The following is a 26105-nucleotide window of genomic DNA, read 5'->3' on the forward strand; positions in this document are numbered from 1 at the left end:
AACAACTGTCCTAATGAAAAGAACCAGATGAAAAAGAATCTCATCTTGTGAAGTACACTGAGGCTGTGCATGTGGACTATTACTAATGAGCATTCATCAGAAGGAAAGCATCTTCTTGCTTGCACATCATAGTTTCATCATAGTGATAAAATGTTTGCAAAGATTTGCAGCACCACTACTGATTCCAACATTAGATCCAGAGAATTGTTCATGAAGTCTTTAATTAAAACTAACCCATAGTGCATTTATAAACCTAACTCCCAGCACTACTTAGTAAACAAACAAAAAAACCATACCTGTCTCAAAACACTCAGGATAGCAAGTGTACATATCTTCTAGAATGTTACTTTCACATGAGCAATTTGACAGCAACGTTGAATGAAGGCCACTCAACACCAGAATATGATGAGGCAAGAATGCACACCTCTACATCTTTTGAAGTCAGGTCTTTAATATGAAGATACAACTCACCTTTTCTGTTTCTAATGTTAGCCAACAGACTATCTTTTTCAAATTAGATGAAATAAAAATATATATATTGCATGGTTATTATTTTAATATAAAGAGAAAATGCATTCTTACTACAGTCTTCTTTCTGAAGTCAAAATAAAGTAAAATAGCTGCATTTAAGTAGATGTTGAAGACAATCAAGGAGAATCACATGGCTTCACATGGTTTTAAAGTTTGTTTACTTTTGGGGGTGGGGTACAGAGGAGGGGCAAAGTGAGAGGGAGAGAATCCCAAGCAGGCTCTGCACTATCAGCACGGAGCCCGACACAGGGATCAATCCCATGAACCGTGAGATCACGACCTGAGCCGAAATCAAGAGTCAGACACTTAACCAACTGAGCCACCCAGGTGCCCCTGGCTTCGCATGTTTAATTGCTAAGAAAATTGTAAAGGCAGTAAGTCCAATGTTCTTGAAGCAGAAGCAGGAAACAAACAAGGCCACACACTAGTGAGAGGGCACAAGTATAAATCAGCAGAACTTCATTTCTGACTGGCTAAGGCGTTAAGACGAGCAACTCAAAGATAGCAGGTTTTAGTTTTAAAGGACTTATATATCAACAGAAATAAGGAGATTAGGAAGGGAAAATTCAAGAGTTCATTTTTTAGAGATTGCTGAATTTTAAAAACACAGTATCTAAATTTCAATATCTACAAATAAGGCCGGCAAAACTGAAGCTTGTAAGAAAGGTAAGGGCTTAAACAACAGATTTGAGATTCGTATCTCCATAGGAAACCATAGGGTTTTCAATGAAAAATATACACACAAAAAACTGGCTAGAAATGAACTTCAACAAAAACTCAAATTTATGAGTGGTAAGAAGAGTAAAATAAGCCCAAAAAAAGGGAAGGAAGATCTGTTATTTGGTTTACTGAGAAACACTCTCACCTGAAATAAAGGTAACACAGTGTTGCATTACATATTAAGAGCAGGTATCTTTCCCCAATAAGGCAACATCTCTAAGACCAGTGTGTCTGATTGCCTTACCCAACCTCCATTCTCTCTCTTTCTAGACTCATGAGAAGCCAGGAAGCTAGATGCAAAATCAGTTCTGTAAATTAGACAGACCTGTGAGAGATCTGGAAGGTAAAACGGAGGCAGAAACCATTTTCCTGCACATTTCAAGCTATTTCTGTCACAAGAAAGTTCCTAGAAGTGTGAGATACATTATCTTTCGGCAGCACTCCACTGCCCACCCTCCAGCTTCCCAGGTTTTGAGTAGTGGTTACTCCTTCTTGATGCGACTCCCTACTTCCTGGAAGGTAGCCTCAGGTGTCCGTTCTCTAGCTTCCTCAGGCTGCAAGGCAGCTGAGGCGGTGGCAGCAGCTTCTTATTTTCCGTGTACTTCAGAAATAGTAGCTTCCCTGGTGTGTGAGAATTTATTGTTCCGGAAGTCATTCAGGAGGCTGAGCCTAGACCAGGTCCTAAAGGCTTCTGATAATTACTTAAGCACCCACCTCCCTACATTAGATCCTTTTCTAAATTTAGAGTATGTCGAGTGGTTTCTGTTTCTTGAGTAAGTACGTCGTATTTGGTATTTGAAGTGGTTGTAGAAATCAGGCCCTCAAAAATGTCAAAGATAGGAATCCGGGATTAGATGTGTAACTGGCTGGATCCGAAGGCAGTGATGACCGCCCACAACTATCAAAAAATTGATTCTCACAGTCTGTGCCATGCAGGAGTAAAATAATTACTGAAATCATCACCTCTGTTTTTCTCAAATGAGCAGCTAAAATGAAGCTTACCAGACCAAGCCGCTGCTGAGACAGACCACCATGATGGGAATAAGGCAAACAGAATATAGAGTGAATGGTTGCTCCTGACTCCAAAGAACAATGACAACACAGGATTTTAAATTACTGGCTCAAGGCACCAGTCAGACAGTGATACTCCAAAAGTGCCCTCAAATAATCTTATCTCTGGCAGACACAGGCCTGTCATCACTCAAAGTCAGAGTCTAATCTTGTAGGTTGCTGAATTACAACATATGTCGTTAAGTTAAATTCCCAGCCTCACCACGGTCTCCTTTGTGAAAGTTAGGATGTTTATTGAGAAGGAAAATTGGAAAGGAGAGTGCTTGGGTAGATTCAAACCAAAGTGAGCTACTCTTGCTAGAAGCTTTTCCTTCTCTGTCTGAAGAGGCTGATCCTGCCCTGATTGGAGATCCTGTAATCAAGCCACCTTTCATAAGGGAATGAAAAATTTTCTCATGTCCAATCCATCTACTTCATACCCCTTTCCCTTTGCCAACTGCCTAAATACCTAGAATGAGATTTAGAAGCCAGCATGCCCTAGGGAGACAAATACAAAGTCTGACCCAGGAGGAAAAAAATATACAGGCTAAAAGAAGTGCAAGTTCTTACAAATTTCTGTTGGCAGTAGGGTTGCCAGATAAAATACAAGACACTGACTTAAACAAATTGTAAATAGATAACTTTTTAGTATAAGTATGTCTCAAATATTGCATAGGACTTACTAATACTAAAATAATTATTCATGGGGCTCCTGGGTGGCTCAGTTGGTTTGGTGTCTGACTCTTGATTTTGGCTGGGGTCATGATCTCACAGTCGTAGGGTCGAGCCCCACACGGGGCTCTGCCCTGGGCATGGAGCCTGTTCGGGGCGGGCTCGCTCTCTCTCTCTCTCTCTCCCTCTCCATCTGCCCCTCCCCCACATGCATGCAAATGCACATTCTCTCTCACAAAAAAATTATTTATGTTGATCTGAATACAAATTTAAGTAAGTGGGCATCTTGAATTTTTCCCTGTGAATCTGGAAACCCTCACTGATAAAAATGTAGACAGCTGGTATAGATTCTAAAGGTTCTGACCAGGAAGAAAGTGTATTTAATTAGATTTTGGATATAATTGATAATTTGTCAATTTGGGTGAACATGCCACAAAACAGGGATTCAAAAGCTAGCCTGAGTATTTGGAAGTAGCTCTAAAATAGTGATTCCCAAACTGAAGTCCATGACCAGGAGCAAGAGCACCACTCAGGACCTTACCAGGAATGCAAATTCTCAGGCCCTACCCCAGACCTACTGAATTAGAAAGTCTGGGTTGAGGTTTAGCAAGCTGAATTTTAATAAGCTTTCCAAATATTCTTGAGAAATGTCCTCGAAACACAGCCAAGAGCACTTTTTCTTACTCTTCTGCAAAAGGGACCCTTACCAGGGTGACTATACCCAGGGGAAGGGGACATACCCAGACTTTTCAGGAACACTGACGCTAAACTGATGCTACTCCCTGTGGACCCAAAATGTCACTATTCATTCTACCAATTTGAGTTGAAGTTTTTTGGGGATTAGGTGATAAAAGAAAAGTGCATCCAGTGGATATATTACACTATCTGTGGTTATTTCCCCAGTTTCCTGAATATATATTTCTAATAGAAACACTATGAAACTAGCAGAGTCCCCACACTGGTTTCCTGACCTCTTGAAAGACACAGGGGTAGCAATTCCATCATTTCCTCAGTTACCCTGCATACCTGGTCTGTGAAACGGGTTGCGGATAGAGATTTACAATAGGTTACTGTGAATCTGATCAGGTGATGACCCCGACTTGCAGACTTCCAGATGTATCCTCCTTACCAGCATAAAATCAGCATCACTCTTGACACCTGATGGGCAGCTATCAAACCAGCAAACTCTTTTATCTTTATCTCAATAAACAGAGCCCATCAAAAGTAGTTTGCTTCCATCTGGCAGGGATGATATCATACACTTGCTGTCTTATTTCAAGGATATTAACCTCTCTAGCTGTCATGATCCCATGGGTTATCACACTAACAATATCAGGCTGACTGTACCCGGTGGGCAAGAATTTCAGTAATGCTGGATGCCTTGATAAGTCACATGTATGTCATGGGGTGGGAGACAGAATTTATGAAAGTTCAGAGACCTGCCACATCAACAAAGTTTCTTAGGGTCCAGAGGTCCCCTCCATGTCAAAGACAAATTGCTTCACGCATCCCCTATAACTAAAATGTAGGCAAAAGTTTTGCTGAGCTGTTTTAGTTTTGGAGGTAACATATACTATATGTGTGTGCTCTGCTCTAAAATGAGTATCAGGGATGGTGTCAGATATAAGTAGGATCCAGATCAGGGGAAGGTTCTGCAACTGCTCCAAACTAGAGCCACATGGGCCTTTGTTCCCACAAACCTAAAAGTACTCAAAGTGTCTGCGGCAGATCCAAATGCTGCAGAATGCATCTGGCACACTCCAATAGGAAAATACAGTGGAAGCCTCTGGTGCTTTGGAGCAGAGCCATGTCTTCTTCAGACAGTAACTAATCTCCTTTGGAAAAACTGTTCTTGGCTTGCTTATAGAGGCTGAGATTCTAACCATAGAATATCAAGTGATCATAAGACCTCAAGTGTTATCTAATTTACAGACCCATAAGCTGGGCAAGCGCAAGAACACTCTATCATCAAATGAGAGTGGTATGGAAGAGGTCAGCCTCAAGTCAACTCTGAATACCCGTGCAGGCTGTACAGACAGATGGCTCTTCTGCACTGCATTTCTCCCTCCAATCCCTCTGGGGAGTTCCCCATAACCAGCAGACTGAGGAGAAAAAGAATTCAAGGTTGGTTTAGAGATGGTTTCTCATGCTGGCACTAATGAAAAGTGGTTTGCTGAATCATTAAATCCCCACAAAGGGATGAACTTGAGAGTGGAAAGAAATCTTTCACTGTAGGCCAAACTTCAAACAGTATTATCAATCTGAATTCTACTTTAGGTCAAAGGAAAGATGGTGAGACAAATGGAACTACCCCCAAAATATGAGCAAACTGCTGGCCTGGATGACCAGGGACTTAGAAAAAATAAAACTGGAAGATTGGTGACAAGGTCTGGAGAAAAGGAGTGGGTGGACCTCTCAGAAAGGATAAAGAGCATGAGACTATTTTCATTCCATGCAAATGTAGACCAAAGGCCATATGCCACAAAAAGGTTCTCAATGATCGGGGGGATAAGAGGACTCCATACACTGATGAACAAAGTGATTACATCAGAATGGAGGTTGTGAGTAGGTCCAACCACAGAGTCTGATGTATCTGCCACTGTTGCTAAGCCCTTAGTCTGTCAAAAGCAGAGATCAGTGCTGAACTTCTACCACGGCATCATAATCCAGGGAGTACAGAGTCATCCTCCAAGTACCAGGTTAAGGATTAATTCCTTTTACCAAGGAAAAGAGCATAATAGATAATTCATCCTGGATATGGGTTTATCACCTCTGCCCATAGTGCTTTGCCAGTGCCACCATCTGTGGAATTATTCCCCATCACGGTATCTCACACAATCCTACTTCTATTTTACTGCACAAGAAGTGAGACAACAGATGCATCCCACAGAATTTGTCAGTCGTAGCATGAATCCCTTCAGTCCAGAAATAGCTGACCTTACATAATGATGGAATGGTCTACAGAAGACACTATTTTAAAGGTATCGAAGAAGATACCTTAAGAAGTTAAAGACTCTAGTATATGCTCTGAACCACTGGCCAGTATATGGTACCTTGCTCACCACTGTTGGATTATATGGGTCAAGGACCCTAGGAGCTGGAGTACCCCTTATACTTGGTGAGGTGACAAGTGGCTTCCTATTCCCTACACATCACTACAGGTGGTACCAGAGGTAGCTGTTAGCACAGTAGAGTAGAACATATTGGGACTTAGTCCAAGAGGCAAAGCCTAGAACCTTCAGTAATTCCAATATTTTGTAAGCACCAAAATCCCTGTATAAAATCCCTTCCTGCTTAAAACATCTAGAGTGCTGTTTCCTGCACTTACTCTTGACTAAGAACAGAGAAACGTGACCTCGATGAATCATATATTTAGATTATTACATAGTAAGTCTATGGTATCCAAATCTTTGCATTCTGATACAGTCTTTATTCAAAGATACCATACCATTAGCAGTTCTACATACCAAGTAAGTTAATAACGCCATCATTGTAGCAAGCAAAAAGTTTAATAAGATCTTTGAAAAGAAGCATAAATGCAGCATTTATGACACCATTTGTTAGCTCATTTGGATGCACCTAAAAAAAGATAAAAATTTAATGTTAATTGCATGTCATTAAATGACAATTTTTCTCAGAGCACATGGAAATGTCTCAAATGATTACTAACAAATTAATTCACATTCTATAAATTTGTATAACTCTTTTAGTAACTCTACCAATATTAAAAGATGGACTGTATATATATTTTTTGTTTCAGTTTCAGTCAGTGGAGTTAGTCCTATCAATTACAAGACATCTATACATCCTATTTGACCAATGATCCACAGGTCAATCAAATACACTTCTAAACATCTAGTCTTTTGTTACTTTTACTATGCTATATTATATTCTTCCACTTCCCCTTTACAGATGTAAAGGTCTCTGTGGAAGGGTTCAAAGGGACCTGAAGTGACTTAGCGAGGAAGCACACACATGGGGAATAGACACCTTAGTCACCGACCTCCAAAATAATTCTTGAGACTTATAACATTCACCCATCCACCAAATACTCTAATCACAAATGCAAAGAAGAATAATTTGTCCTCATCCCCAACCCTTGTTCCCAACTCCTCAAGGGTCTGTTCTTTTTTCCTGTATGACTCCCCCCGCCCCCTTAAGACAGCACTGTTTTTAAGGGCAAGAAAAGCAAAGAAAAATAAATGAATAAAGAGGAAAAAAAAGTTAAGAGAAGCAATTCCATAAATACTTAGTGAAATCTTTACTGTAAAATCCATCAAAAAAACAAGATGTTTTGCTGATTTTACTGAAATTTCACAAGAGATGAATGTTGTGACCAGGACTCAGTTACAGATTAAACTGTGTAATGTTAGCAGAAATTTTAAGTTACTAATATTGGAGGGAAATCTTTGTTTCAGGCAACCACAAAAAGAGAGGAAAGCTAATGTGAGTCAAGAATCTTCTCACGTGTCAGAATATTTTATTTTTGTGAATCAGACATGTTTACTGAAGCTTTTAATTTTGAAATAATCATAAATCCACATGCAGTTGTAAAAAATACAGCAATTCTACGTACGATTTATTCAGTTTCTCTCAATGGCAACATCTTGCAAAACTACTGTACAATATCACAACTAGGATATTGATATTGCTACAATCCACCAATCTTATTCAGATTTCCCCAGTTTCCCCACTTAATTCAGATTTCACTGGTTTGTGTGTGTGTGTGTGCGTGTGCACGCATGCACGTGTGTGCTTTTCTTCATGATCTTATCACATATGTAGGTCAGTGTATTTATCACACTCAAGATACAGGTATGGTTTTAAGACACATATCACATTGGTATCGCTAGGAAGAAAGATGATGACAGAGCAAATATAATTCTCTTTGGTGGATGGTATCATCTAAGCTATCTATATAAAATGGCCTCTAAGAGCAGGCTAAGTTATTTAGCTGCCTAAAGGTACATCTTGTAGCTTCTTCATCCTGTCAAACACAACAGAAGACCACCACCCTGTTCTGAAGTGGGGTTCTGAGAACACGCCATTTGTATTTTTCCATGACTTAAGTAAACACCTGGTAAAGTGCCCAAACTGGGCAACCAAGGTCATCTCTACTGTGCGAAGAGCCTAAATGAAGTGTTCTTCTAGTTCACTGAAACAGGGGAGATCTAAATCTGCTTCCTGAGCATATTCCCAGCTTTACCTGTAGCCCACCTTCAAACAAAAGACAGTATTGACTGTGTAAGAAACATTTTCTAGTGAGATACATACATCAAATTCAAGCAGTGCATCAATTTGTCCCTGCAGTATTGGCATACTCTTTAGTAGCTTTTCAGGAGCCATTGTCCTCATTACACCATCGGCCCTACAATTTTTTTAAAAAAAGAGAAAGATAAAACTCACTTGTATATGGAAAATTCAAGACCACATGCATTCTTCTAAGCTTCCCCCCACCATTTCCCTGTTAATCTTACGGGATGATTTTGAGATATTAAGAGGCTGTAGTTGATTACCCTCTCTACACTACTTCCTCTTACCCGTTCTCGTTCCTCAATCACACAGGCAATGCTTTCTTTTTCTCTGCATTGCCCTAAGGAAGAAAGCAGTGTGGTCTGGATAAAAGAGATCAGTTGAATTATTGGATGTACTTTTCCAAATCTATAACAGAGGTATACATTTTGTGAATGCCAGTTTATTGGCTTGTTTTTGAGAGAAAGAGAGAACACATGTCTTAGAAGCTTTTGAAACCTGTAGGGCTGGGAGTGCAGAGTGTATACTATTAACTATCAAGGGGAGAAAACTGCAAGCGGATATGCACAGTTTGGCCAAAAGGAGACAGAATTTAACTAGCTGCAGAGGACCCAACCAGAGGTTCATGACGGAGGGTGCATCAGAGAAGGCACTGAACCCTGTGTCTACCCACAGGCCTCTTAGGGGGCCACTGCATCCAGTGACGGCAGTATTGAAGTAACTGAGGGAAATACCCAGGTGATGTGAACAGGCTAATGATGGCAACTTTCAGGGTCTCTCCCACTTCGAGGGTAGGGAAAGCATCCCAAAGTATCCTTAAGTGCCCATAAAAGGGTGTAGAAGTTCCTAAGAAGGCTATGGACCTACTACAGAAAGGCCACAATGCAGCTGGGAACAACAGCCATGGCTGCCCAGGCCCATGTAGGACATCAGAGGAAAGCATGTAAACTAGAATCATCCATAATGAGAAGGAGATGAAGTAAAAACCTAACATTCTATAAAATGTTCACCCACAAGAAGCTAATTATTTTGAATGGGCAAGTTTATATTGTTCACCACCATGATAAAAAAAAAAGTGTATCAAAGCTAAGCCTGGGTCAGTATTAGAAAAATAGAATTTTGTCTTTTTTTTGTGTGGATTCTTAAGACTAAAATATTAAACTTACAATATCTTGTCATTATTTAAAATCAGGAACAGATACAAGACCTGCACAAATTTATGGCAGAACACTTCTGATTAAATTCAGCATCAATTTAGAGGGAAATAAATGATAATCATGTATTAAAATCAAGTGCTTCTCTTTCGATGAGGTTTTCTAAATCCATGGTTAGTATTACTAACCAGTTCAATTGTGTGTGTGTGTGTGTGTGTGTGTGTGTGTGTGTGTGTGTGTTCAGTTTTACCTCAATCAAAACACACTGAAATAACTACTGTCAACTAGAGCCACTGTACTTTGAACTTTGACCTTTGTTTCAAATTTCTCCATTTAAAATTATTTAAAGGAATATATGTGTTTAAGAATTTTGAATTGATTTTAACAAATAAAATGTTATGCCATGTCAACTATGGGCAGCAAATTAGATTTTCTGCAAGAAAATATACATGAAGTAATACATATTACAATCTCAAGGCTGAGTTCTAAAATACTATTGAGTCTCTTTTTTCAGGTGATTGTAAACTGGGCCTTCATGACCAAATTATTTGGCATTTAAGCTTAGTTAAGGAAAGTCAAGTGTTCCCCAAAGACTTACTCTGCTCAAATAAATATGAGAAAGAAAAAAAACCCCAAACATACCCCTTCTTCACTCTGGCAAAATCAAATGCCATCTGTCTGTAAGAGAAAGCCTTTTCATTCAAATATCTACTATAGCGCCTTATGAAGGTAGACATATCATAACCTGGGGAGAGGGGCAGAAGAAGTAAAACTAATTAATATAATACCTTCAATTGTGCTTTGGTTAGTACCATTTTTTTTAAATTCCGCAAATGTAAATAATGCTAGAATGAGGTCAATAAATGTATCAGAAAGGCCTCATTTTAAATCCTACTGCAAGCAAAAATACTTTAGGCCTGAGACATTCTAAGACATTTCAATTTCGTTATACTACCATCCTTGTACAGATTAATTATCTTTTCTGATTTTCCTTAAAATTTGTTTATCATTTCAAAAAACAGGCTGTTTCCATCTTAATACGCATAGCTACCTGAGAACTACCTGCTTGATGCGTTTGTCTTATACATGATACGCAACCAGTAAGTATGATGAATGGACACATGACTGCAGTTCAAATTCTAATTTATGAAGAACGTTGCTTCAAGGCTGGAATCTTTTTCTTTTTTAATTGGGAAAGTACCTTTCATTTCATTGCCTTTTGTACTTTCATAAACAATTGTGGGTCTAGAATACTGACTATTAAGGTAAACACTGAAAAAGACAAAAAGTAAAGTTAATGTTATCTATATGCTGAGTTGTCTAAAAATTAAATATTTTGAAGCTTTACAAAGTAACAATATAATTACTTTTAAGCTTTTTCCTGAATACCCAACAGAACTATCAGCCACACTAATTACAGATTAATAACCTCACTTCAAAAATTAAAAAAAAACCTGCATCAAAAGCATTATCCAAAAATTTAGAAAACATAAATATTCTCACCATGGGATCCACTTTTGTCCAAAAAATTGCTGAGATTGAATAGTGTATTTCTAGAGGCCAAGTACTGAATAAATCTCTGAAAAACAAAAATTAGAATGAAAACCAATATTCCCAAATCATACCTTTAAGCAATTTCTGATACTAAAGGATGCTACCAATTCTCATAATGATTTTATTTTTTACTCAGTTATAAAGCTTCTCACTCTTCCTCTGAAAGGGAAAAAAGACTGAAAAGTACTCATTGAATTAGAATTAAATTTTATGACCTTTCATTTCTTATATAACAGAAACACTGCAATTTAATATGATTCAGTAGGCATCCCATATAAAATGGGTAATTTTTATTTTATTAATATTTTCCAAAATTAAGCATCTTTATGAAAGCAATTTTCATTTAAAAAGACTATTCCTAATGGGAAAAATAATTTCATTGTTCCTTTCTCCTGACATTTTTGCCCACTAATGCATTTATATGGTATATACACTTCAAGTACCAGTAATATTTAATATTTCAATGTCTCCAAAAGAATGTCTAACATTTATTTTTTGAAAAATAGCTAAAGAGATTAGAATTGTACTCCTCCCGATGATTTTGAATCATATATTTCCTCTTCTTCTTCTCCTAATTAGTGAAAAGTCAAAGAACCCTCCATAAAAGTCTCCCTCCCTGACCCAAAAAAAGAAAAGTTAAGTTTACTTCATTTACTTCCTTTACCTCATTTCCATGCACCATGAGATGATGTGTTGTGACTAAAGCTTTAAATACAACCACCCAGCTACTGTTTGTTGCCCGCTCAAAGAGTGTGTCGGCCATCTGAGGAATATTAACATTGGTCTCATTGGTAGCCTGGATCAAATCTATGAAAGTAGAAGAAATCCAACAATGATATTAATCATTACACACAAAACTTCATTTCAAATTTTAAACTTTTAAACCTGCTTACTAAAACAGGAGTCCCAAAATTGCTTTAACAATAACTAATAACCAAATTAAAATGAAATTACAGTATCTTTACACATGAACACATAAATACATGTTTTACCCAAAGCATTTATTTTTTTCTTGAGCTTATTTTTTTCTACGGAATTCTGTGTCCTATTCTGAATTTTATTGGTTTTCTGGTACCAATATCACTCTTTAAAATTACGAATTACAGGGGCGCCTGGGTGGCGCAGTCGGTTAGGCGTCCGACTTCAGCCAGGTCACGATCTCGCGGTCCGTGAGTTCGAGCCCCGCGTCAGGCTCTGGGCTGATGGCTCGGAGCCTGGAGCCTGTTTCCAGTTCTGTGTCTCCCTCTCTCTCTGCCCCTCCCCCGTTCATGCTCTGTCTCTCTCTTTCCCAAAAATAAATAAAAAACGTTGAAAAAAAATTAAAAAAAAAATAAATAAATAAAATAAAATAAAATTACGAATTACAGGAAAGCTAAGCCTCATGTCAATTCTTCTTTCCTAGCACAATGTCCCAAAAATGTACTCATTCTACACAGCATTTGAAGGCAATAACATAAATGTATATTTTGAAACACGAAGCTGCTAAAATGCATACTTCACCTGGATTTTAATTCTGATGGGTCCTAATAAATATACTTACCACCTAAGTGGCAAATGAGAGCAAACAGTAAAAAAAAAAAAAAAAAAAAAATTCCATCACACTTACCTAAGCTACCAAAAAACACCATGAATGCATTAAATTACTAGGGTGTGACTTGAGCTTATAAGAGAGAAACCTTTATGATACATTCACTGTCCATATTTACATATTATCACTATGATTCCAGTCGTGCCTCAGGGAAAAAAAAATTTATATAGTGGCCAAAGCGGGCTGCCTAGCATTCAGAAAAAGTGGCGAGTGCTGCCGAAGAGGTATGAGGCAACCAAAGACAATGTGCCACGGGACAGAAGCTAAGCCACACTGGGGCAGCGCAGACTTGAGGGCGGTACGGCTGACCTTTGAACAACATGGGTTTGAACTGCAAGGGTCCACTTTCACACAGATTTTTTTAACAGTACAGTACCATAAATGTATTTTCTCTTCCTTATGATTTTCTTAGTAACTTTCTTTTCTCACTTTATTGTAAGGAATATGGTTCATAACACATGTAACATAAAATATGTGTTAACTGACTAGGTTACCAGTAAGGTTTCTGGTCGCTATTAGTCAACAGTAGGCTATTAGTCGTTAAATTTTGGAGGAGTCAAAAGTTAGCCTCAGATTTTTGACTACATGGGTGGTCAATGCCCCTAACCCCTGGGATTGTTCAAGGGTCAACTGGTACTTCCAACAGCACAGTATGATCCCTCAGGACAATCCTACAAGACTTCTCTTACAAGCCACACCCACCCTGCAGAGAACTGCAGGTGATACTCAGAATCCCATGCAACAAATGCAGAGACAGACCCATCCTTTTCCTGACCAAACTCCATGCTCAGTAATCAATAAACCATACATTTGCTTTATTCATTTATTTATTTTATAAAAAATTAGGTTTAAAAAAAGTTGATACTGCAACCCTGAAATAAATTCTGCTCCCTTTTAAGTGCAGGCCGATGTGGTCTCCCTCTGTTTTAAAATCTGAGGCATTTTGTTCCCGCTGGGTATTCAGGTTAGATGTGTATCCCTCGTAAGTTCCTACCATACCAAAGCTCCTTGACGATGGCAACAGTCATGCCAATGTCTGTTTTCTGTGGAGTGCGCTGTGCACAATAAATATTTGTTAAGCAAAATTTACCAAAAAACCCCATACTTTAGCCCAAAATATAAGCAAACAATTCTTTAAAGAAGAAAAATCACAAAGCTGTGACATGGTTTCTTAAGACTGTATCATGGGACTACTTTATACTTGAAATTCTGTTTCAGTCACAAATTATTTTATTCATTCATTTATTGAACTGGGATCTGGGGATATAGAAACATATTTCTGGTCAGAGGAGACAAATACCTGGTCAGATAATTGAGAAAGCCTCTAAGAAATGAGTAAAGAGAAGCAACAAGATAGAGTCCAGAGAGCCCAGGTCCAGGGTTAGCTTAGCCCCTGTCTAGATAACAAACTCTAACAAATAAAATGTCTCTTTCATTTAGGCCCTTATCTTTAAAATAGGAGGTAATAATTACTACCTTTCAGGACTATTATAAGGATTGCAAAGTGTCTTAACATAGTAGGCACTGAAAACAAATGTTTGTAAGTATTCTTATACACACACTGAATTACGAGAACAGAGTAGGGTACTAGGAAAGCATCCATGGGGAGGATCCTAAAGTCAGCTATGCCATGGGAGAGGAGAAGGACATTTTTACCAAGTGAGCAAAGTGTGGAATCCTAAGAGGTGAGATGTCCTTGGAGAACTGTGGCAGTCTGGGGGCTGGGTATGTGTGGGCAGGTGATGGGGAGGAACTTAACTGAAGAGCAAGGGCATGACCAGTGAGGGATCTCACACATGATTTCACCCTACAGGAGCCTTGGCAGGATTTTAGCAGAGAAGTATAAGACTTCACTTTTATAGTCAACCACATCATTCAGTGACTACTAAATTTTATCTGCAAAGGTAAGCAGAGGCATGGGATAAGATATGCCTGGAAAGATATACTAGAATACAGGAAGAGAGTAAGTTAGAAAGCCCAGTTGAGAATGAGATGAGATGAGCCTGGCTAATGAAAAGGCAGTAGGGATAGAGGGAGATAATGAATGGAGTAGAAAAATATTCAGGAGGCTCAACTGATGTCTCCAGGTGAGCAAATGGATATTAGAGGGGAAAGGAAAAGGAATCATGACCAATTTCAGATTTCTGGTTTGGGGTCCAGTAAATGCTTTTTACTGGAAAGGGAGGAAAGCTGGTTTCAAAGGAGACATAAACTATTTTGAACACAAAACATTTGAAGCAGATGCGAAGATCAATGTTGAGATGTCTGATAGTGGCCTGGAAGCATGTTCTAAAGTCCAGGATGGGGTGCCTGGGTAGCTCAGTCAGTTGAGCATCTGACTCTTGATTTCGGCTCAGGTCACTGGATCAACCCCTGTGTCTGGCTCCACTCTGAGTGCGGAGCCTACTTAATTAAGGTCCCTTCTCTCTCCCTCTGTTCCTCTCCCCTGCTCATGCTCTAAAATAAAAATAAAATAAAATAAATAAAGTTCAGAACCAACACTCGACCTAGATACAAATTTAGGAGTCATCAGCAATGAAATGGGAGCTGAAATCATGGAAGTAGAAGAGGCAATACCCCTCCCCCCATGGAGATTATGTTATAAATAAGAAATAAGAATCAAAGCTAAAAAAGACTAACATTTAGAGATAAATGGAAGAAAAATGAGTGAGGTAACAGATGGCAAAGAGAAGCCCAGGAAAGTGAAATTGTGAAAGCCAATTAAGAAGAGAGCTTCACAAAATTCAAGAAGCAATTAGGGATCACCAATGTCAACTACTACTGAGTCCTCACAAACTGAACCCCAAGAATAGAATACATACAACTATTGGCCTGCTGTCATGCGCAGGAAATAAAGCTCAAGTACAGACTAGTTGTGAAGGGGAGAGGGTCAAAGGATGGTTTTTATGGTTTAAAGATGGAACACATTTAAGCATATTTAAATCTAAGTAGGAAAAGCCAAAAAGAGGTAAGGTTGAAAAGAGCAGACATAACTTATGGGGAATTCTAGAGGCAGAAGGAGCTCTACAATTTCTGAATTCTAGAGATGTTAGTGTTAGCCTCAGAGAGGAGTGCCACACAATGGAGAGAGGTAAGGATGGGGAGTGGAGTGGAGATGGAAGAATGAGTGATGAGATACAATGCTACTGAGAGGCATGTCCTTGATGAAGCAGAGGTTATAGATTTTATTAAATCCTGACCTTAAAATATTCATCTTTTAAATATTCTATTGTCAGGGGCTGGCAAACTGTAGCTTGTTGGGCAACCTGGACATGTTTCTTGTTTTGTAAATAGTTTTATTGGAACACAGCCATGCCCATTTGTTTACATTTTGTCTAAAGCTGCTTTCACACCACAGTGACATAGCTGAATAGTTACAATGCTCAACTGAAACTAAATTCAGTGGTCCACGAAGCCTAATATTTACTCTCTGACCCTTTAGAGAAAAATGCTTGCTGACCCTGTTCTGTCACTAAATGGGAAGTGTGCATAAAGCAACTCTGATGCACAGCAGAGATGAATGCTGGAAAAGCAATTGTGTGTTGAATTATGAACTGAACTAACCACTTGTGTAGACTGTGATTTTTACTTGAAAGAGTGACTGACAGACTTCAAATCATGGTGATTCTGACTTGGTATTCAGCATTTATTTTCTCAACCATAAAGAAAGTGAGCCTGTCAAAGAAAACAAATGACAGTACTGGTTGCCAATGATAAAATTCCATATTTTAGTTAAAATTAGAATTTTTGAAAACTTGTGTCTGCCACAGTAAGCTTCACAATTTTCCAGCTCTCTGTTAAGATTGTTGGTGACATTCATGAGTATCATTTGTTGGTATTATATAATGAAATATGACAACATTTGGAAGATGCAACTCTGCAAACCAATATTTTTCAAAAGGCTAGTACATAATGTTACAAAATAAAAATTCAATTAATTCAAAGATAGACCAATGAGAATGGATTTTAACATAACAGAGTATAAAAAATTCACTGATGTGGTTTCAGAATCAATATTGCAATCTAAATTCAAGAAACTACTACTGAAGGGTTGCCTGGGTGGCTCAGTTGGTTAAGCATCTGATTTTTGGTTTCAGCTCAGGTCATGATCTCATGGTTCCTGAGTTTAAGCCCCACTTCAGGCTCTGTGGTAACAGTTTGGAACCTGCTTGGGATTCTCTCTTTCCCTCTCTCTCTGCCCCTACCCTGCTTGTGCACTCATGCATGCTCTCTCTCTCAATAAATAAACAATGAAAAAAGAAAGAGAGAGAGGGAAAGAAAGAAAGAAAGAAAGAAAGAAAGAAAGAAAGAAAGAAAGAAAGAAAGAAAAGAAAAGAAAAGAAAAGAAAAGAAAAGAAAAGAAAAGAAAAGAAAAGAAAAGAAAAGAAAAGAAAAGAAAGAAACTCCCATTTAGGGAGTTATGGTGTAGTATCAAAGAAGGAAATCCACCAATTTTCTGAAAAAGTTATTAAAATAGTTCTCCCCTTTCCAACTGTGTATCTGTGTGAGGACCGATTTTCCTCATACACCTCAACTCAAACAGTATATCCCAAGAGACTGAATATAGAAACAGATATGAGCATCTGTCTTCTATTGAACAAGACATGAAAAATACGTATAAAGATTTAAAACACCATTCTTCTCTCCATATTTTTGTTTTAGAAAATAATTACTTTCCCTAAAAGTATTATTTGTGTTAATATGCCAATAGGATTACTACTGTTATTTTAACATGAAAAGTATTTTTAAGCTTTCTCAGTTCCAATTTCTAATACATTTCTAAAGATATAACTTACATAAACAAAAGCTCTCAAAATTCCTCAATAATTTAAAAGTACAAAGGTATCCTGAGACCAAACAGTTTGAGAGTTGCTATTCTTGGTATATATCTAAAAAGAGAATTGCTAGGTTGTAGGGTATCTACATAGTTAACTTTACAAAATGTTTTTACATGGTGGTTACAACATTTACATTTTCACTAGTAGTGTATACAATTATCTACTGCTCTACTTGCTCAACAAATCAAGGGTTTCGATTTTTTAAATTTCAAAAAATTAAAACAAAGCATAGACATAAACATGCAGAAAAAAAGTTCCTGAAAATTGTGCAAATCTAAATGCTAAAATATCTGTCATATTTGAATTCCTTAGAATTCAAAGTGTTAGCTGAACTTGAGACAGAACTGGTATCTTTGTAAAGATAGTTTTTTTAAAATGTTTATTTTTGAGAGAGAGAAAATGAGTTGGGGGGGGGCAGAGAGAGTGGGGGGCAAAGAGAGAGAGGGACAGAGGATCCAAAGGATCCTAGGATCCTAGGGTTGCTGCTAACAGAGAGCCTAATGTGGTGCTTGAACTCAGGAACAACAAGATCATGACCTAAGCCAAAATCAAGAGTCAGGTGCTTAATCGACTGACAGTATCTTTATTGAAGTACAACTGACATACCAAAGAAAACTAGACACATTTAAAGAATACTATTTGATAAATGCTGACAAATATCCATCCATAAAACTACCATCAAAATCAAGATAGTGAACATATCCATCACCCACAAAGTTTTCCTGGAGACCTTTTATAATTCCTCTTCCCTACCCCTCCCCATTCTTCTCTGCTGCTGTCCCTTAGCAACCACCAATTTGCTGTTATCCAACATACATTAGTTTGTATCTACCAACACATAAAGATTCTAATAAAGAGAATCATACTTTTTTTTTGGAGGGGGGAGGCAGGGGAGAGGTCTGGTTTCTTTCACTCAGCATAATTATTTTGAGACTCATCCAACTGTTGCATTCCTTTTTTATTACTGAGGTGTATTCTGCTATATGGACATAAAAAAATTGTTTATTCATTCACCTACTGATGGACATTTGGAATGCCTCCAGTTTTTGATTATTACAAGTAAAACTGCTATGAACATTTGTGTACAAGTATTCACATGGACATATGCTTTCAGTTCCTTTGGGTAACTGCCTAGGAGTAGACTGGTTAAATCATTTGGAAGTAAATATATCAGAAACTGCCAAACTACTTGAAAAATGGTTGTATCACGTTACATTCCTACCAGCAGCATACAGGCACTATAGTTTATCTTTTTGCCATTCTAACAGGCGTGACAAGGTGTCTCATGATGGCTTTTCTTCGCATTTCTGTAATGGCTACTGAAGTTGAACATATTTTCCATGTACTTTTTGTTACTTTATTTGCCATAGGTATGAATTCTTAGCCATTTTTATTGGATTGTTTTCTAATTTATGGAGTTATTTTGCTTCAAGTTGATTATGAGATATATAATTTGCAAATACATTCTCCAAGTCTATGGCTTCTCATTTCATGCTTTTAACTGCCTTTCAAAGAACAGGAATTCTCAGTTATGTGAAGTCCTATCTACCAAGATTTTCTTTAAGGGTTTGTGCTTTTGTGTCATACCTAAGAAATCTTTGCTTGAGTCAAAGTCACAAAGATTTTCTCTTGTTTCTTCTAGAAGTTTTATAGTTTTAGGATTGTATGTTAGATCTACAATACATTGTTAGTTTTTATAAATGGTATGGGGAAAGGATATAGGGTTTCTTTTTTTTTTTTTTTTTTTTTTTTGCATATATCAAATTGTTCCAGCACCGTTTGTTGAGAAACATCCCTTTTATTCTTTCCCACTTTGTACCTTTGTCAAAAATCAGTGGACCATATATCTTGGGGTCTATTTCAGGACTATGTTCTATTCATCCATTTGTCTGTCTTTATACCAATACACTATCTTTGTTACTGTAAATTAAAAAAAAATTAATGTTTATTTATTTCTGAGACAGAGAGAGACAGAGCACGAGTGGGGGAGGGGCAGAGAGAGAGGGAGACACAGAATCTGAAGCAGGCTCCAGGCTCTGAGCTGTCAGCATAGAGCCCGACGTGGGGCTTGAACTCACAAACCGTGAGATCATGACCTGAGCCAAAGTCGGTCGCTCAACCGACTGAGCCAGCCAAGTGCCCCATGTTATTGTAAATTTTAATAATTCTTGAAATCAGTGAGTGCTAGCCCTCCAATTTTGTTCTTCAAAGTATTTTCTTGCTCTTTTAGATCCTTTGTATCTCTATGAGTTTTATGTTGAATTTCTCAATTTTAACAAAAATTGCTGGGATTTTGATTTGGATCATGTTGAATGTATAGTTCAATTTGGGATGATCTGGCATTTTAGCAATACTGAGTCTTCCCACTTATATACATAGTCTGTCTTCCCACTTACTTAGATCTGCTTTCATTTGTCCCAGCAGCGTTGGGCAGTGTTCAGTATTCAGGTCTTACATATATTTTGCCAGATTCATTCCTAAGTATTTCACACATTTTGATAACATGGTAAATGGTACTGTTTTTTTTACATTTCAACGTTTTATTTATTAAAAATTTTAAAAATGTTTATTTATTTTTAAAGAGAGAGGGTGGGGAGGGGCAGAGAGAGAGGGAGACACAGAATCCGAGGCAGGCTCCAGGCTCTGAGCTGTCAGCACAGAGCCCAACACGGGTCTCCAATCCACAAACCATGAGATCATGACCTGAGCCAAAGTCGGATGCTAAACTGACTGAGCCACCCAGACTCCCCTACATTTCAACTTCTTAAAAATTTTGTTCTTATCTGAGAGGGAGTGTGTGGGAACAGGGGAGAGTGGCCGAGTGAGAGAGAGAGAATGAGAGAAAGAGAGTATGAGAGAGAGAGGGAGAGAGAGAGAGAGAGAGAGAGAGAGAGAGAGAGAGAGAATATGAGAGAGAAATTTCAAGCAGACTCCCCGCTCAGTACAGAGCCTGATGCAGGGCTCAATCTGACAACCCCGAGATCATGATCTGAACCAAAATCAAGAGTCAGATGCCTAACTGACTAAGCCACCCAGGCACCCCATTTTTCATTTCAACTTCTAATTGTTCACTGCCAATATTAAAAAATACAACTTACGTATTTTGACTATATCCCACAGCTTTGCTTATCCCACTTATCAGGGGTTTTTTTGGTGGATTCTATCATATATTCTACATAGATATGCTATCTGTGATAAAGTCAGTTTTTACTTGTTTACAGTCCTGATACCTGTTCTTCCTCCTCCTCCAATTATTATTGTTTATTTTATTTTATTTTTTTGCTTGATGGTGTTGCTACTGGCTAGAATGCAATTTGAAGAGTGGCGAGAAAGAACATCCCTTTCTTTTCCTGACCTTAAGGGGAAAACATTCAGTTTTTCATTAGTAAACGTGATGTTAGCAGTAGGTTTTTCAGAGATATCCCATGTCACATTAAGGAAGTTTCCTTATATTCCTAGTTTGCTGAGAGTTTTTATCATAGACGGATATTGGATTTTGTCCAATATATTTTCTATATCTAGTGAGATGATCATATGGTTTTTCTTTTTTAGTCTGTTATTATGGTGAATTACATTGATTAGTGGTCAAATGTTAAACCTTGCATTCTTAGGATAAACTCCCTCGGTCATGATGCTTTATCTTTCTGTCACTGGATTTGATTTGCTAATGTTTTGTCAAGACTTTTTACATGCAGGTCTATAAGGAATATTAGACTACAGTTTCTTTTCTTGTAATATCTTTGGTTCTGCAATCAGAGTAACGGCCTCATAGAATAAGTTGAGAAGTATTCTCTCATCTTCAATTTTCTGGAAGAGTTTGTATAGAACTGGGGTTATTTCTTTTCCGGTCTTGGAGTTTTCTTTGATAGACGTTTTTAACCATAACTTTGATTTCTTTAATAGATACAGAGTTGTTTGGGTTATTTATTTTTGAATGAGTCTGGGTAGTTTGTGCTTTTAAACACATTTGTCCTTTTCACATCAGTTGTTATCCTGGCAACAAGTCGTTAGCAGTATTCCCTGTTTTCCTTTTAACATCTATAGAGTCAGCAGTGATGTCATCTGTCTCATAATTACGTGATACTGGCAATTTATGTTTTTTTCTTTTTCTTTCTGATCAGCCTGGTTAAGGTCATTTTAACTGTATCAATCTTCTCAGAGACCCAGCTCCATCCCTGCAGTTCAGAGAAGGCTGCAGTTCAGGTGGTGTCCTCCACCTTTTGCTACAGCCTGGAACCTCTCTTTGCTACAACGTAGAACTCACTTTGTTTTCCGCCTCTCAGAGATCACTGTGCCCTATTGCCTGACATCCAAAATACTTAAAACAGTTATTGAATACATTTAGTCCAGTTTCTCAGTTCTTTCAGGCAGGAGGGTAAATATGGACCCTGTTACTCCATCTTGCCACAAAGTAGAAGTCTTTCATTTTGGTAGTTTTAAGCACTTGAACATCTTTTGGAAAATTCCTCTGAGGCAAGATAATATCCAAAAGTAGTAGAAGAAAAGAAATAGATATAAGTGGAAAAAGAAGTTTAACTTTTGAGAGTTGTAAATAATTATTCACTAAAATAAGAAAATGCAACAAACCTGAATAACTCTCAAATTCATGATCACCTACTTCTTTTTCCACTGCTGTGTGACACTCTCAACCACCTGAGCCATGTGAAAGCATGGCATATGACAGGGCCCTTCTTATCTCTTACCTGGACTGCTCTGTAACCTGTTCTCTGGATTGCATCCAGCCCAACTAGATGTACTTGTGGAAAAATGACCGCCCAAGTGTACACTTCTGATCCTGGCAGTCGCCTGCTCAAAACCCCGCTGGGGGCCTTCTGCTGCCCACTGAATTAAACACAATGACCTCAACCCGGAGTAAAAGGCCTTCTATGAGGCATAGCTCCTGTCCTCCTCTTTGCTACACATGGTGTACCAACAATGTTGTATTGATACTTTTTCATTCTGTTCTTACTGCCTAGAATATCTCTGCCTTCACTTGCTTGAGGTCTCATCTCTTAAGGCAATCTCAAATAATACAACCTCCAAGAAGCCTCTTCTAATATCGCCCTCAAAGGGAGGAGAGGCTTTAGTTTTCTCTTCCATGCAGAGTGTGGCAAAGGATACTGGACTTGGGACCAGAGACCTGGATTACAACCTAACTCTGCTACTGAATTTGACCACTCTGTGGCTCTGTATTTTCACCTAGAAATGGGAGTAATATTAACTACCTTACAGGATAGACATTGTCATTTGTGCTAATCTTTACACATCTTTATTACAGTCCTTATTACAGTCCTTTATTACAGTCCTTTATTACAGTCCATATTATTATTTATTACATAAAATTATAATTGTTGATTCACATATGTCTTTGCTATATTGGAGCTCAAGATCCAACAGGCAGAAATGAAGTCATATCTGTATCTTTTGATCCCTGGTACCTGACACAAGCCCTGGCATATAAAAGACACTTAATAAATGAGATGCCTATGGCTGGCTTAGCATTATCTGCCTCAGTATAAAGTATTTCCAGACTAAAACTGATAGTTGATATGAGGGGTCTCTTTCTTTCCATAATTCTTTTTTTTTAATTAAAAAAAATTTTTTTAACATTTATTTATTATTGAGAGACAGAGAGACACAGAGCATGAGCAGGGGAAGGGCCGAGAGATGGAGAGACACAGAATCCGAAGCGGGCTCCAGGCTCTGAGATGTCAGCACGGAGCCCAACGCGGAGCTCGAACTCACAACCATGTGATCATGACCTGAGCCGAAGTGGGACGCCCAACCGACTGAGCCACCCAGGCGCCCCTCTTTCCATAATTCTTCCTGGATACAACTGCATCACCAAATTAGAGTTACTTTCTATGTCACTGATATGCTTTTATCAGCAGCCAAAGTTCAGAAAGGCAACTTATATTCCTATTTGAACATCTCTCTGTAAGTTTAATTACAAGATTCTGGCAAACACCACTAGAACAGCAATTTTCCTTAGACTGAATGCCAGAAAGGGGAACAAAGATGGGTCATTCCTTTATCTTACAACCATCATCTAAACTTATGCCCTCAGAAAGAAAATGCAAAGCTACAGAACCACGATTGCCAATACACACATTTTAAACATCAACAGCTCAGAGCAACTGCCACGTGAACTAACTTATGTGTAAATTGATAAACTGCTCTTTTCAATTTATATCTTTTTTTCTTCCTTCTCTACTCTCTCACTTCCTTCCTGCTAGTTAACAACATCAAAGAACTCAAACATTTGAAAACAGAAAGTAATCTTTCCAATTTGGGCAATACAAAAAGATAACGATGCAGATGGTTTCAAGGTTGTTCTCGGCTCAGTATGAATGGCAGACATTAATGGTTGCCTCACCAATACCCATTTCCTTCTCTCTTCTTCTGTACCAGCAGGATGCCACCCATCCCCTCTGCTGGTCCACCCATCAGAAAAGCAAAAAATGTCAGATGCGTGCCATCCCTGCTTCCCTTGTAGCTAGACATGGACATACAAAGGGTAGTCTGCTGAGTCACCTGGGAAAACCTTTTTCTTTGTATTAAATAGCACTTTATAATTAACAGAGTGGAAACATGCCTCCTCGCCTTCAATGGATGTAGTTGTGTATGCATGTGACATCATGGTCATCTTGAGGCACGAGGATAGACTTCAGCAAGCCAGAGACAGCAGTGGGGAAATATGAAAGGCACCTAGGTCTGTGGTGGTGCTGTTGAGCTGGAACTGCCCCACCTCCAGACTTGTTAAGGAAGATAGTTAATTAATTTATTAACTCCCAACTTGGGGCATTCTTTTTACTTGCAACTGAAAGAATCCTAAGTGATACAAATTGCAACAACACACAACAAAAGGAACCAGGCCCATGACTTCTACAGTGTCCCAGCTCTGATATCACTTGAGTATCTCCCTGCTCCTCGAGACCCCATTGTTTCTGCCCTTTTATAGCATTCAACAACCCCCAGCAGTGCCTTCCCTTGAGATAAAAGGGGTCCTTTGTGTAGAAATTCTGTTGCAGGTGAGCTGGTTATAGGACACAGAGCATAGATGAAAGGCTTGCATTTTGGGAAAGAGAAACAGAATATCTTTCTCCTATGCAGAAAGTAGACCTGATAATGTGAAATAACTTTATAAAATATAAATTTTGCATATAGAAGTTCTGAGGTGACAGGAGGATGACTAGAAAATAATCAGAACAAAAATATGCAGGAGGTGGTCGGACATCCCATGGACATCATAAAGGTTGAGGGGAAATGTTGAGAGAACTGCAGCCAGTGTAGGCTAGCCTGGCGTGCAGAATGAAATGACCTCGTGAGGGCTGCGGTGGGAGTGATGCCCTACAGAGCGAGGTGTTGAGAACTGCATACATGACAGCAAAGGTGGACCAGCAGGAGTAAGAGTTGATGACCCTCAACTGTTAACTGTAAGTGATGAGGATGAATGGAGCCAGAAATAAAAGAATAAACACCTATGGCTTTACAGAGATCAAGGGGAAGCAGCTTGTAAATGTGCCCACTGTGACGAACAGTTATTTGCAGAACTTAACAACAGTGTCCTTCTTCAAATAAATTCCTCTTTAAATGGAAAGGTGCAAACTGTGAGCTTTTAAATTTTTTTCACTTGGGGCGCCTGGGTGGCTCTGTAGGTTGGCGTCTGACTCTTGATTTTTTTGGCTTAGGTCATATCTCACAGTTTGTGGGCTCAAGCCCCGCATCGGGCTCTGTGCTGACAGAAGGAGCCTGCTTGGGATCTTCTCCCTTCCTTCCTCCCTCTCCTTCCCCCTGTCTCTCCCCCTCCCCTGCTTGCGCACACATGCTCTCTCAAAATTAATAATAAAGTGATTTTTAAAAAATAATTTTTTTTCCACTTAGTCAATATAGTTCAATAAAAACTTTACTTGTATTTTTACATTACTAGAATTTTAATGTAATCTAGTTTCTAAACTATTTAGGTAAACTATTTGTAAACCATTTTTTCATCTCAAAGAAAAATATGTAAACGTTGTAGTCCTTTGTAGAAATATATACTACAAAAATCCCCTTCTTATGCTGTTTGCTCCCCCATAGGATTTTGGCAGATTTGAAATAAGGAGATGCATCCACAGTGTAGTGAGTCATTTCAGTTAAGGTTTTGAAACCAGACCAGATCCATCCAGTTCAATTACCATCTGTTATTTAATAACTGTGTGACCTTCAGCAAAGTTGCCTCTCTTAACTTCCATTTCTACATTACTATGATGAAGATAATAATGGCACCTATCTGACAGCTGTTTTAGTAAAGTGGGTAATGCAAACAAAATATGTAGCACAGAGTCTGATGTGTAAGGAATGGATATCAAAGCATCTGTATATAAAAATCTGTAAAGTATATAAATAATATACACTATATTTATATATAGATAGACACATATACTCTATACATAGGGTAATACACACTAAAAGAGACAGATACACACAGAATTATAATTAGATTTACCCTTTGCTACCTATATCAAAAAGGACTTGGCATACTTTGTTAATTCATTTAATTCATTAACAAATTTTTACTAAATGCTTATCATGTGCCCAGCAGAGATAAGTACTGTGAGGGAAAATAAAATAAGGGGACAGAGAGTAATAGTGGGTACTATTTCAGATAGGGTGACCAGAAAAGGCCTCTTAAAGGTTATAACATTTAAAGAGACCTAAATGCAGCAAGGAAGGAATATTCCATGCAGAGCAAACAGCAAATGC

At 38.3% G+C, this 26105-nt stretch overlaps 1 protein-coding gene across 10 annotated transcripts in view; it reads right to left on the bottom strand.

The window, feature by feature from the left end:
* Positions 1-26105, bottom strand: part of SNAP91 (synaptosome associated protein 91) — a 148226-nt gene that overhangs the window by 86423 nt on the left and 35698 nt on the right. For all 10 annotated transcript variants that reach the window (XM_058734608.1, XM_058734611.1, XM_058734610.1 and 7 more), the window contains exons 3-7: positions 11599-11741; positions 10884-10959; positions 10023-10125; positions 8248-8341; positions 6441-6552 (exon numbers count right to left, since the gene is read on the bottom strand). In XM_058734608.1, coding sequence (XP_058590591.1) covers positions 6441-6552; positions 8248-8341; positions 10023-10125; positions 10884-10959; positions 11599-11741 — 528 coding nt within the window. The remainder of the gene's footprint in view (positions 1-6440; positions 6553-8247; positions 8342-10022; positions 10126-10883; positions 10960-11598; positions 11742-26105) is intronic.

The sequence above is a fragment of the Neofelis nebulosa genome, chromosome 6 (genome assembly GCF_028018385.1).
Source record: "Neofelis nebulosa isolate mNeoNeb1 chromosome 6, mNeoNeb1.pri, whole genome shotgun sequence".
NCBI lineage: Eukaryota > Metazoa > Chordata > Mammalia > Carnivora > Felidae > Neofelis > Neofelis nebulosa.